This window comes from Tripterygium wilfordii, chromosome 15 (genome assembly GCF_013401445.1).
Source record: "Tripterygium wilfordii isolate XIE 37 chromosome 15, ASM1340144v1, whole genome shotgun sequence".
Taxonomy (NCBI): domain Eukaryota; kingdom Viridiplantae; phylum Streptophyta; class Magnoliopsida; order Celastrales; family Celastraceae; genus Tripterygium; species Tripterygium wilfordii.
Window position 1 is genome coordinate 12882065 of NC_052246.1, and position 12167 is coordinate 12894231.

Consider the following 12167-nt stretch of genomic DNA (forward strand, 5'->3'; position numbering starts at 1 on the left):
GTGATTTGTCTTCGTCCTCGTGAGGATTTCTGAATAAAATTTGCGCTTTTATGCTGAGGTGGAATTTTTTCACTCTCAGAAAGACTGCGTGCAAAAACTCTACGGCTGCGATGTCGTTGTGAACATCAAGCTCAAGTCGGTACGTCGCCCCAGATATAAAGGCGCGTGAGAATAATGGGAGAATCGTCGATGTGGCGAGCTTGGACAAAATTACATCAAGTCTAGTTTTTCTTTTCTTTTTTAAAGCAAAGGCATCGTTTTAGGTTTTGTTCGGTCCAGATAACTTGAATTTGTTCTACTCGTATTAATTCAAGTTTGAATATAAGTTATAAATCCAAAATTTAGGTTCAAAACACAATATTTTTATCCGATTTAAAAATTTGGTCTAGATTCAAACATAATAATTTTGTGTAATTTAGTTGTCTAGAGCTTAGTCTCGATTTAAATCAATTATGAGTTGGTCAACTAAATACTTCTGAAATTTAATTCGAGTTAGATTACAGACATGTAAATATTTCGTAAACAAGTGATGTTGTCTGACTCATAACCGATCTGAAATTGATTTTTTGCCACTCCTACTATTTGGGGCAAGAGGTAGTCAACATGGAGAGTATAAACATATTTGTATTATATATAAATCATGAGTTTGAATTCCATATGCTATGTTTCAAATAAGATATTCCTCTTGGATTAAAAATCAATCATACCATTCTATCAAATGACTCTATAATCACTTGTCAGGGAGTTGTTAACGTTGATCGTCCATGTCCACTCTTCATATAAAAAAAAATCAGAACTTTTTTATAATATCACTTAAAAAATCAAACCATGGACAACCTTTTTGTCGAAGCTAAGCAAATCAATAGTAGAAACATATTTTGTACCGCATAACATATCATAGCAAATACCTTGAACCAAAAAAAAAAAATTATCTAAACTCTAAATATAATGTCCTAAACTACTAATGATATAATCAATCAAGGAAAGAAAAAAAAAACAACCAAAATTGTGAGAAATCCACATTTTAATAGTGATTAATTAGATCAATTATTTGTACCAATTAAAAAAAATTAGGGCACGGTGAGTATAAGATTATTTGGTTTAGGGGTGCACACACCACACACATTTTTGTTATTGACAAGAGCCGCATATTTTATATTGACCCATTGGTATTGGGTGAGACTTCATAAGAAAGGGCTAAAATTGAAATCGATAAAAATCAAATTGATTGGTCGATTTTTTTTATTTTACACATTTATCCACCAAAAATTGAAATGAAAAATTTACAAAAAATAGTCGAATCAAATCCGACGGCGAATACCTTAGTGAGAGTGAGAGTGAGAGTGAGACCTCCCTTTCTTTTTCCGTCATTTTCTCACTTTTTTTTTTGAAAAATTGACGAATTTGAAATCAAACAAAAAATACTTCGAGTCCTCTAATTAGAAGGAAAAAAATAAAAATAAAAAAGAAGAAGAGAAACGCACACAAAACAGAAGCGGAGAAGAGAGGTATTTTTTATTTTATTTTATTTTATTTTTCGAGAGAGAGAAAAAGTATCTGGAGAGAGAAAAACAAAAGATATTTTTGTGCTGGCAGATACAAACTACTTATCATACACGGACTCGCTTATTAGGGCTTTCATATATTTTCTGGATCTTCAATCACAACACACAGCGCTTCCATTCTTAGGGTTTTGTTGTCTTGCTGCTTTCATCAGGAAGAACTGCTTTCATCAGGTTTTTTCCTTGTCTCTTTCTCTCTGCGTGTTGTAGATATGCATGAATCTGTCGAATTTGTTTTTGGTTGTGAGAAATGACGCTTTTTTACATTCCTTTCTGAGCTTATGGATTGCGTTTCGTTCCCTTAGCAGATCAGGTTGGATTTGCTGTTTGTTTGGCTGTTCGCAAATTGCATGATTCCTGGAGATAAATTTGGCGCTATTTGCTTTCTCTTGTTCTTTTTTGGGTGGGGGAGGGGGTTTGTTCCGTCTTCTGTGTTTTTTAATTTTTCAATTACTGCAACTTTTTGTCACATTTTTTGACATCCAAGAGGAGTTTAAGTACTGTTTTTTTTTTTATTGCTGTATTTGTTATGATGGAATCGGAATGAATGATTCTCTGATCACGGTTTTGACGCAGATGCCCGTGGCGATCTATTGTCAAAGATTAGAACCATTTTAAATAGGTGGAGCTTTTTATTTCTGGGGCTGTAAGTAAGTAATTGTTCTTCAAGCTTTCTGAGGTTCAAGTTTGATTGAATTTTCAAGTGACCGTGGAGGGGAAATTCCAATATGACCATGAGAACTTCGTGGGCGGATATGGCTGCAAACTCTGGGGCTGACAATGCTGCTCCTGGGTCAGCAAACAATGCGGGTAATAGTAACACTTCTGCACCTGCACGATCAGCATATGTTCCTCCTCATCTTCGCAATCGGCCAGCCTCTTCAGAGCCGCCTGCTCCTGCTTACTCTGCGCCTGTCTCAAGTAATGATCGAGCTGGGTATGGTGGACCTCGCCGGGCTGGTTCCCAAAATGATTTTCGTTCTGGGTATGTTGGTGGTCGAGTAGGAGGATGGGGTAACAGAGGTGGTGGTTGGGACCGTGGTAGAGAGAGGGAAGCCAACCCATTTGGTGATGATGACGAAACAGAGGAGCCTTTCAGTGAGCAGGGAAACGCTGGGATTAATTTTGATGCATATGAGGATATTCCAGTGGAGACTAGTGGGGATAACGTACCGCCACCTGTGAATACATTTGCGGAGATTGACCTTGGGGAAGCACTCAATGAGAATATCCGGAGGTGTAAGTATGTCAAACCAACACCCGTGCAGCGGTATACAATCCCAATCTCTCTTGGCGGGCGGGATTTGATGGCATGTGCCCAGACTGGTTCTGGCAAGACAGCTGCTTTCTGTTTCCCTATTATCAGTGGAATTATGAAGGGACAGGGACAGAGTACACATAGACCAGTACGTGGGTCGCGCACAGCATACCCACTTGCGCTCATTCTTTCTCCAACTCGGGAGCTTTCATGCCAAGTTAGTTCATTTGTCTTTTATTGTATGATACGCTCTAGTTTATGCAACTTATATGACCATTCATTTAGTATATTGCTCTGTGGCTTGCAGATACATGAGGAAGCTAAGAAGTTCTCATACCAAACCGGGGTCAGGGTGGTTGTTGCTTATGGAGGAGCTCCTATTAATCAGCAGGTTTGTTCTAGACTTAATGTTTCTATTAGTTTACTTCATGCTGCATTATGATATATTTCGTCGTGATTCGATTACAATTTTTCGTCTTTATCACACTTGCTTTGTGAGAAAGCATTATTGCCTCATTTTGGAGTGGAATACTGGTTTTCTTTGTCACTGCATCAACTAAGACCTTATTAGAAAAGCATCATAGCTGGGTTTTTCTTGCTCCTGTTTCTAACTTTAAGTGTGCCTATTTCAATTGTATGCATGAATGTTCCTACTGATTGTTTTTCATTTAGCAGCATGTTACTGTAATTCTAGATTTATTTGTCTGCTAACAGTGATGTTTTAATATGGCCAGCTGCGAGACCTGGAGAGAGGTGTTGATATCCTAGTGGCTACTCCTGGAAGATTGGTAGATTTGTTGGAGAGAGCTAGAGTTTCTTTACAAATGATCAGGTATCTAGCTCTGGACGAGGCAGATCGAATGTTGGATATGGGTTTTGAGCCTCAAATTAGGAAAATTGTGGAACAATGTGACATGCCTCCACAAGGTGTCAGACAGACAATGTTGTTCAGTGCTACATTTCCAAAAGAGATACAGGTTTGTTTTTCCACTCGTGAAGGTCTTTAATCATGTTTCTTTTTGCGGAGTAGGTATAGTTTTTATCAAGTACTATTTCCTTTTCTTGTGGTTTGGTGAATACATAAGTGACTAGAAAAGATGTTTTTTTGATTACTACTTCTTGCTGTTAATATCTTGTAGGAATTTTATTTATGAATATTGGGGACTGGAGGGTTTCTTTAAGACAATTGTCTGGAAGTCCTTAATTTTATCTCTATATATAGTCAAATTTGATGAGTTATGTAAAAATATACATATGAGAACCTTTTGTTGTCATGCAGAGATTGGCCTCTGATTTCCTTTCAAATTATATTTTCTTGGCTGTTGGACGAGTGGGTTCAAGTACTGATTTGATCGTCCAAAGAGTTGAATTTGTTCATGAATCTGACAAAAGGAGTCATCTCATGGACCTTCTTCATGCACAGAGGTCAAATGGTGCCCACGGCAAGGTACGCTGGAAAATGCCATATTTATCTCTGTCGTGATTTTTTTGGTTGTGGGAAATTTCGGGTGCTTTACATGCCAGTTGTTTTCTGAATGGTGCCTATTAAAATGTTTTGATTTGATTGCTTATGTTTCTCAAGTAAAAAATCCATCGGGATGTTTATCTCATTCATTGTGGTTGTACTTGTTCATTTGTTTGACCCTTTTATTCCTGGATTCTTAATTTTGCAGCAAGCTTTGACATTGGTTTTTGTGGAGACAAAGAAGGGAGCTGATTCACTTGAACACTGGTTGTCAGTTAATGGTTTCCCTTCCACTACTATTCATGGTGATAGATCGCAACAGGTATTCTTCTCTTAATTTTTTTGAAGGTTTTGTTATGGATTCCTCCCTTTTTCTGCCTATTTTTGATGTTGGTATCATCTTGTATTGTATGTGAGTTTGAGCCCTTGCATCTTGTCATGGAGCAATCATTTATTCCTAGTCAGAGATCGTACATTCTATTCATAGTTCTGACTTGGTTTACAGGGGGAAAAAGGATGTTTTTCATTTGATTTTATGAATCACATGAAGTGTGCCTTATATGTGTATTTTGTAAAATTCTCCAAGATCCAAACGTTTTGGAGAAATGCTGAGGCGGGGTTCTCAGAGGGGGTGGAAGTCTTCAGCTAGCTAATTGTTGCATTGACATGTTCTTTTGCAGCTTGTTGATCCTACATTGGCTTTCTAACCTTTTGAGAGAGTAATTTCTCTGATTCCATGTTATCTTTCAGTCAATATTCACCATGTATGAAATGGAAGGAAAAGGATTCCATTGTTATTGTTGCAGCAGTCGCACTATTTGCAGCTTGGTACCGTATGAGCAGACATTATTATACTCCACACACTTCCTGAAAGAATAGAAATGGCTGAAGATTATTCTTTATGTGCTATTAATTAAAGTCTTGCTGCTACATTCTTGCCTTTTAAAATGCTTGAGAAATCTGTTCATGGGTTGATTGTACTTGAGATGGGATAGCCAAGACTCAAGTTGGAGCTCAGTGCAATATGCATCTTCAAAAGTTGTTGATAGAAGGTCACCTCATTTTCATCCGAAGTTGTGGTGATCTTAATTGTGTGTAGTTTAGAACGTTGCAGAAGTTGTTGCCTTGATTTATAGACTTATAAACTAGTGATTGCCCTGGGTATTGCTCAAAGCAATAATTATCATTGAATAGCACCACTGGTTCAGTGGTTGGTTTTTCACCACCACCCTGTCCTGAGGGGAAAGGTTAATATGGAATTAAATCATGATTTCTCTAACTGATACTTGATTTTAGTTTATGGGACATCCCCTTTCCCGACACTGCCATTGTGTTGTTATAGTCATGACTTTTACTCCATGTTAGTACTTTACATCCCCCACCTTAATTGATGTCTTATGTTGGGCGGGCATCCTAGCAACGAGCCTTTAATTCAACTAGTTGGGTAGCCTGGGGTTTGCAGCAATGTTTTTGTAGATTCTTGTTCAAGATGTCTTGAGCAATGCGTGGTAGACTGCTTGACTTAATTATCATCATTTTAAACAAGTACGCACCATGGCATTTGAGCCCTGGTGTATGTGTCATGGCATCCATGCTACCATGCGATGTTGTTCCTTCTAAAGATTGTGAATTGTTCTCAGTTCTGCCTGCCATGATTGAGTTAATTTTTCCAGGACTTTATTTTAACAGTTTCTACGTTGTTTGGGAGTTGACATGTTGTAGATCAGTTGTCTGCTTTACATTTAGGTTTTTATTCATATATGTTTATATATGTTGCAGGAAAGAGAACAAGCATTACGATCATTCAAAAGTGGTATCACACCAATTTTGGTGGCAACAGATGTGGCAGCACGGGGTCTTGACATTCCCCACGTTGCTCATGTGGTCAACTTTGATCTACCAAATGACATTGATGATTATGTTCATCGAATTGGTCGAACAGGGAGAGCTGGTAAAACAGGCTTGGCTACTGCCTTCTTCAATGAGAACAATGGATCGCTGGCAAAGTCATTATCTGATCTAATGCAAGAGGCAAATCAAGAAGTACCTGCTTGGTTATCTCGGTTTGCTGCGCGTTCTTATGGCGGAGGGAGGAATCGTCGTTCAGGGGGAGGTCGGTTCGGCGGCCGTGACTTTCGAAGGGACTCTTCTTCTAATAGGGGTGGTTCAGACTACTATGGTGGAGGCTACAGCAACAGCGGTGGATTGGGGGCTTCAAGTGGTTATGGAGGAGGGTATGGCCCAGGGGTTACCAGTGCGTGGGATTAATAACTGAACATGCTACATACTTAGTGTCTAGCAATTGCAGACTATTCCCCCTTTCATAGGGGATACTTTTGGCTTCTTTTTTTTTTTTTTCCTTGTGCCTTTGAGATAGCGTTTCATGTGATCAGTGCTACTACAATCGTTGCCATTAGGGAGGGGATGATGTAAGTTTGGGGTGGTTGCAGGAACAGAGGCGTTGACGGTTGGTAATGGTAGGTTTTCGTGAAAAAGTTCTGACAGTATTGGGGGATTCTGTGTCCTAGCTCTCTCTTGATCCTTTTTCTTTTTCTATTTCCTGTAATTTTGTTGGGTGGTGGTGGTGGGTTGTGTAGTATATGTAGCAGTGGGGCAGAGGGAGTGTTCTTTCGGCTGCATCCTTTTCAATCTCATAGGCATGTTTTTCAACCCATTTTTATTGGGATATAACCATTGAGGTCTCTGATCCTTAAAAAGAGTTCCTTACTTCCTTTGAAGTTTATTTTCTCCTCAATGAAGTTTAAAATGCTTTTGTACTGAAATAAATTTGGAATTTCTGTTTCCTTTTGAGATATGAATGGTTTTGCTGTAGGCAATGAATATGAATTGGGTGAACACTGGAGTGGAGTGGAGAAACCTTTGCATTGATAGATGTCTTAACAATTTATTTTATATCCTAGTAAAGGATACTGATGCAAGCAGGGGACTGGGTTGGCTGCAATGCTGCATATGAAACCAATCAAAACACACAAAGTTCAAACACAGAACACAGACACTCAAGATACATACCATGTCATCATTTACAGAGTCTACTTGTACAAGTTCTTTAGGCAAAGATCTTCTCGACTAAAGATTTGAGACTTGAGTATATAATGTTACATTTCTTTCTTCCAAGGTAAGGTGGAAGAGTATGTAGAAGAGCGATGGCTCTTACGGCTTAACTACTCTCCTGTACCCAAATAGGCAAAACATGTGGAGGGCTCATTCTGTAATTAGCATCTGGACTTCATCAAATGGAGCTGGGAGCTGCTGCATTACCATGAAAGGAGAACAAAAACAAGTTTAGACAAAATATAAGGGGAAAGGTATTGCAACAATCTCCAGGTCATTCTCACAAGAAAAACAATGAGGAACTTAAAAAAGGATCGATTTGTTCATACTTACATACATTCATGAAATGGAAACAACTAATCTTTTCGCATATATAATTCTCTTTTATTAGCTGAAATGGCTGTTTTGGCTTGGAGCAAAGCAAATGGGCTAATAATTAGAAAGATCCAAAACTCACAACAGGACCAGTAGGATACATGCTGAAAATGAATAGATTCAAATAATTATTCAGAGCAACAACAAAAGAACCTAATGTTGTCTATTGCTTAAAGTTCCGTACTACATTAACTTGGTGAAATCCCCAATCTGGGTTGGAGTAACAAATGCAGCATTTCTTAGTTCTAGTAACTTTCAGGCGAAATAATTGGCGCAAATGTCACAGATGTTTCTTTGGCACCCGGTTCGGGGGTGTTCTTGAGGTGTTGACATAGATTTCCCAATGTTCTCATAATGGCTACATTTTAGATGATCCATCTCAGATCCTTCTCTTATATCAAGTTATATCTCCAAAAACCAAGAAAAATAGAGATTTGTGTGATCACATCACCATATGCATTGATCATAACGGATCGTGTTGCCCTAGGCTTCTCCAACAATACAATTATGAGCTACAATTCTTGGTCCATAGGAGTTTCTTTAAACAAATTCAATAACAAAATGGAACGGACGGGAGTATAACTTAAAAGACTGCAAGTGCCGAATGATGAAAGATGCAACAAACTTCAAGCACAAATGCATAATGAGAACATCACATTTAAATTACCAAGTGTTATTAACTTAGTTCCTTCAACAGATCTGTTTCTATTAAAAAAAGTCAGAAAATTTGGGCAGAACTTGACCAAACCACTGATGGTATATATATCAAAATGTAATACCCAAATGAGTACTTCATTTCCTCGGTGTATCTTAAGCTGTAAAAAAAGAGAGCATCGGATCATACTATTTGATTACCACTCAAAAAACGGATGTTTCAAGCATTAAAAATGCATATGAAATGCAAACAAACAAGCAGCATTTAAAATACAAAAAGAAAACTAGATCGATCTACATATTCCACATGGCGTTTGAAATATATCGCCTGTTTCTTCACTATGCTAAATTGGCCTCAACAGATCATTTTTATGCTTTTTTTAGCTTAATCTTACAACATGGGCGCTTTGATCTAGAACCCATCCTCCAAATTTAATCCCACTTAAGAGCCCAAAAAACCTCTTCCTCCAACGAATTCAGGCAATATAAACAACTTGCGTGTCTAATGTCCTATTGATTCCATCAGAAACCAAAACACCATAAAATTGCCTCTATAAGTATATTCAGAGCTCAATGTGAATCACTCTCTTGTAACAAAATTAGTTAAATCCTTCCAACTAAACTGCCCTAATTCTATCAATCTTAACATATAAAGATTGAAGAAAAGAAAAACAGAGACCTCCCCACCAAAATTTACACTTAAGAGAGTTGTATATACCAAGAAAGTTAGTTTAACTGAATATCTATACAGAACTAAGCAATCCAGTAAAGGCAAGATTAAAGGAAAGAAGAAAAGTTAAGGCCAAAAAATGATCAACAGTTAAACTAAGCTTGATAACTATTTTACCTCAAGAACATCTTCTTTCAACCAATTGCGACAGGAGCCCAAGCCTTTGCGGCAAGAATGAACAGTCTTGAACTGATCAACATCGAGCTTCTTATTGATGATCCCAACTTGAAAGTAAATATTATCATTGGGAGGCAAATCCACCTTGATCTCATCAACATCGAACCAGAAGAAGAATCTCTGGACCTGAATGCCCTTCAAGTCCGAGATGGACCCATAACTGAGCTTCCCAGTAATTTCCTCCTCGTAGTACACCAAGTACTCGAACTGGATGTAACAAGCCTTCTCCAAACCGACGAAGAAAGTTCCATCATCTTGGAGTGTGTAGTTGGTGACCGAGTCCGGTAAGAGGCCGCTCGGGAGTCCGAATTCAGGGAGTATCTCGTAAACAGTGGGCCTGTCGTCTGCGTCGGAGACAGAGGTCGCGGCGATAAAGAAGAAGATGAGAAACAGAAGAGTGAAACCCAGATGGGAATTCGGGTTTGGAGCCATTACTGGGCTTGTGGATGATTGATGAGAGAGAGAGAGTCAGGGTCAGAGAGTATGAGAGGGAGAGAGGTACCGATACATATTTTTGGGTCTTTGTTTGTTTTTTGGGTGAAGCTGCATTGATTTGATCTGTGATTTGTCAATTGTCATGTGACGTGTTTGGGTAAAAGTAAAACCGTACAACTGGGGTGACGGGGCTCTAATGGCATTTAAAATTATTTGTTTGAAAGTTGAGAGAGAAATAAGAGGAAAAAAGTTTTTGGATCCCAGAGTTGAGGAAACACCCCCATGCGAATGTGAATGAGCCAATCCTCTTGACAGAAAACAGAAAGCTTCAAAGTTCAAAACTATTTGGGGTTTCTCAGCCCATCAACTTCCAAACATATTTCATTTTCAGCGTTGGGCTTATATAGCCCATTATGTCAGATTGTGAGCAACAAATCCATGGACTTCTGAAGCCCATCAGAAGTCGCCAAAATTTTGCAAGCCCACGATTGTGCGTTGGGCAATAACATTGATAGCCCAAATGCCCACTAAGGCAGACAGCGAAAGTCCAAACATGGCATATCACTGATCTCTTCCAGGCCATTCCACTTCTACCTCTGCCTTCCAGGGAAAGTGACGGCTCGGCTCAGTTATTGGAAAACTGAACGTACATCGCAATAATAATAATAATAATAATGATAATAATGATAATGAAAAAACAAATTTTTGAACTCGAACAGAGAATTATTGTAAATCCGCATCCCCATACACACCAACAATATAGCCTGTTTTGGGTTGTTCGATTCCCGTGGATACATCGGACCCGCACGGCTTTGTTTCTCTTTAGGCCTAAGCAAGTAGGCTAGACACTCAAGTCTAGGAAAATGCCTTGTTGGTAGTTAATGCAAAAAACATAAATACATGTTTCAGTTATCACAATGTTGATTAATGAAACATTACAAACATCAAGAACAAAGGGAATCTCTCAAAGCAGATGAAGAAAATGAAACCCACCTCCCCTTCCAAGAAACCCGAGGAATATCCCAAAAAGAAGCAGCAAATGTTACATCAATCACACAAGCACAACCAACAAAGATCTACCACAACAGAAATACAAACAATGCTAAGCATATTGAGCTACTAAGTGAAAAATGATTGCCTGTCATGATTAGTTAATGTCCACATAACACGTCTGACAATATGAGGAATCACAGAAACTCATCCAAACTACTGTCACACAGTTGTGTCATTCAGACAAACTTTCACGAGGTAATACAATGTACAGAAAAAAACAAAGGAAACAAATAACGTTTTATGCGTTAAGTTGATGGCTGAAAACATGATTCGGGTCTAAAACTACACCGGTATAAGTAAACATTTGGGCAATGAAAAACATCTATAACAAGGTCAGAGATGCTATCTATAATAAGGTCAGAGATCTTTACTGCCGAGCAGCTGTTGTTTTAGCATAAACATAACAAACATCAAGACAACAAAGATCTACCACAATTCAAATAGAAATAATTCTAAGCGTATGCACATACCATTCAGCTACTAAGGAAAATACATAAATACAAAGAACTGAATTATATCTAGCAGAATACTCATAGCAATCTAGGTAATGCACATAATGAAGTCTGAGAACATGAATGGGATATCAAAACAAAACATGCATATTTATTTTATCAGAATACTTGATCACCTGTACGCGGGTAACAAAATTAATCTGTCTTTTTGAAACATTAGCCTTGTCCCTCCTATACCAAGCCTGCATAAAAAAACTTGTTGAGAGTAAAATGTGATTGATAGAACCATTGAAACAATAACTGCAAGAAAATGCGGAAATCTGAAAAGAGGAGAATGAAGCATCATATAATTGAGGAATAAGGAGGCATAAGGAATTATGAAAAGAGAGACAGATTGATAGGACGGTAACACTTGTAAACAATTGTACTTTTTCATATCAAGGAACCATGAAAAGCCACGAGTTCGAAGCTTAGCGGACATATAACCACCCCCAAATCAACACAAGATAATTAATGGGCCTCACATGGGCAGTAGACGACGATTTACTGAGAAAGATGGTGACAGGATACTAAAGAGAGACTCAAGAGATACACACCAAAAACAAACAAAATAGACCACCACGGCAACCATTGCAACTGTAACTTTTGCGTTTACCAGAGAATTATTTGTCAGCCCCCTTTAGTAAGCTTGCGTATTATGCTGTTGACCACCTCCCCCCCTCCCCACTTTTCTTAAAAAGCAGTTAAAGCATCATATTAAAATGGTACTCTTCTTATTTTTAAAGAAACTTCTACGAACTCTTACTCAACGGCTACACTCCTAATTAGGTTTAGGTTTCATGAGGAATTAAAGAAATACCTACATTCGGGTCTAAAACTACACCAGAACTGGACAAGATTTGTGCAATGAAAAGCATCTATAGTAAGGTCAGAA

The 12167-nt window shown here is 38.2% G+C and overlaps 3 protein-coding genes across 5 annotated transcripts; 1 reads left to right on the forward strand and 2 right to left on the reverse strand.

Annotated features, from left to right (window-relative positions):
* Positions 1-1577: 1577 nt before the first annotated feature.
* LOC120016889 (DEAD-box ATP-dependent RNA helicase 37-like) lies at positions 1578-7098 on the forward strand. Of its 2 annotated transcripts, XM_038869859.1 has the most exons (7): positions 1578-1736; positions 2139-3037; positions 3128-3211; positions 3555-3797; positions 4100-4267; positions 4494-4607; positions 6065-6553. In XM_038869859.1, the coding sequence occupies exons 2-7, from the start codon at positions 2291-2293 to the stop codon at positions 6551-6553; spliced, it is 1845 nt and encodes a 614-aa protein (XP_038725787.1). In that variant the 5' UTR covers positions 1578-1736; positions 2139-2290. The 2 variants fall into 2 exon arrangements, with proteins under 2 accessions (XP_038725787.1, XP_038725788.1); XM_038869860.1 differs by lacking the exon at positions 1578-1736 and having other exon boundaries at positions 2291-3037; positions 6065-7098.
* Positions 7099-7280: 182 nt separating this feature from the next.
* LOC120016892 lies at positions 7281-9824 on the reverse strand. 2 transcript variants are annotated; one of them, XM_038869863.1, is made up of 2 exons: positions 9234-9824; positions 7281-7555 (listed from the first exon to the last, which is right to left on the reverse strand). In XM_038869863.1, exons 1-2 carry the CDS (start codon positions 9723-9725, stop codon positions 7508-7510), a joined length of 540 nt encoding a protein of 179 aa, XP_038725791.1. In that variant the 5' UTR covers positions 9726-9824; the 3' UTR covers positions 7281-7507. The 2 variants fall into 2 exon arrangements, with proteins under 2 accessions (XP_038725791.1, XP_038725792.1); XM_038869864.1 differs by having other exon boundaries at positions 7281-7552; positions 9234-9815.
* A 191-nt stretch (positions 9825-10015) lies between these two features.
* LOC120016891 lies at positions 10016-11894 on the reverse strand. Its single transcript, XM_038869862.1, has 2 exons — positions 11410-11894; positions 10016-10595 (listed from the first exon to the last, which is right to left on the reverse strand). Exons 1-2 carry the CDS (start codon positions 11712-11714, stop codon positions 10358-10360), a joined length of 543 nt encoding a protein of 180 aa, XP_038725790.1. The 5' UTR covers positions 11715-11894; the 3' UTR covers positions 10016-10357.
* Positions 11895-12167: the final 273 nt, after the last annotated feature.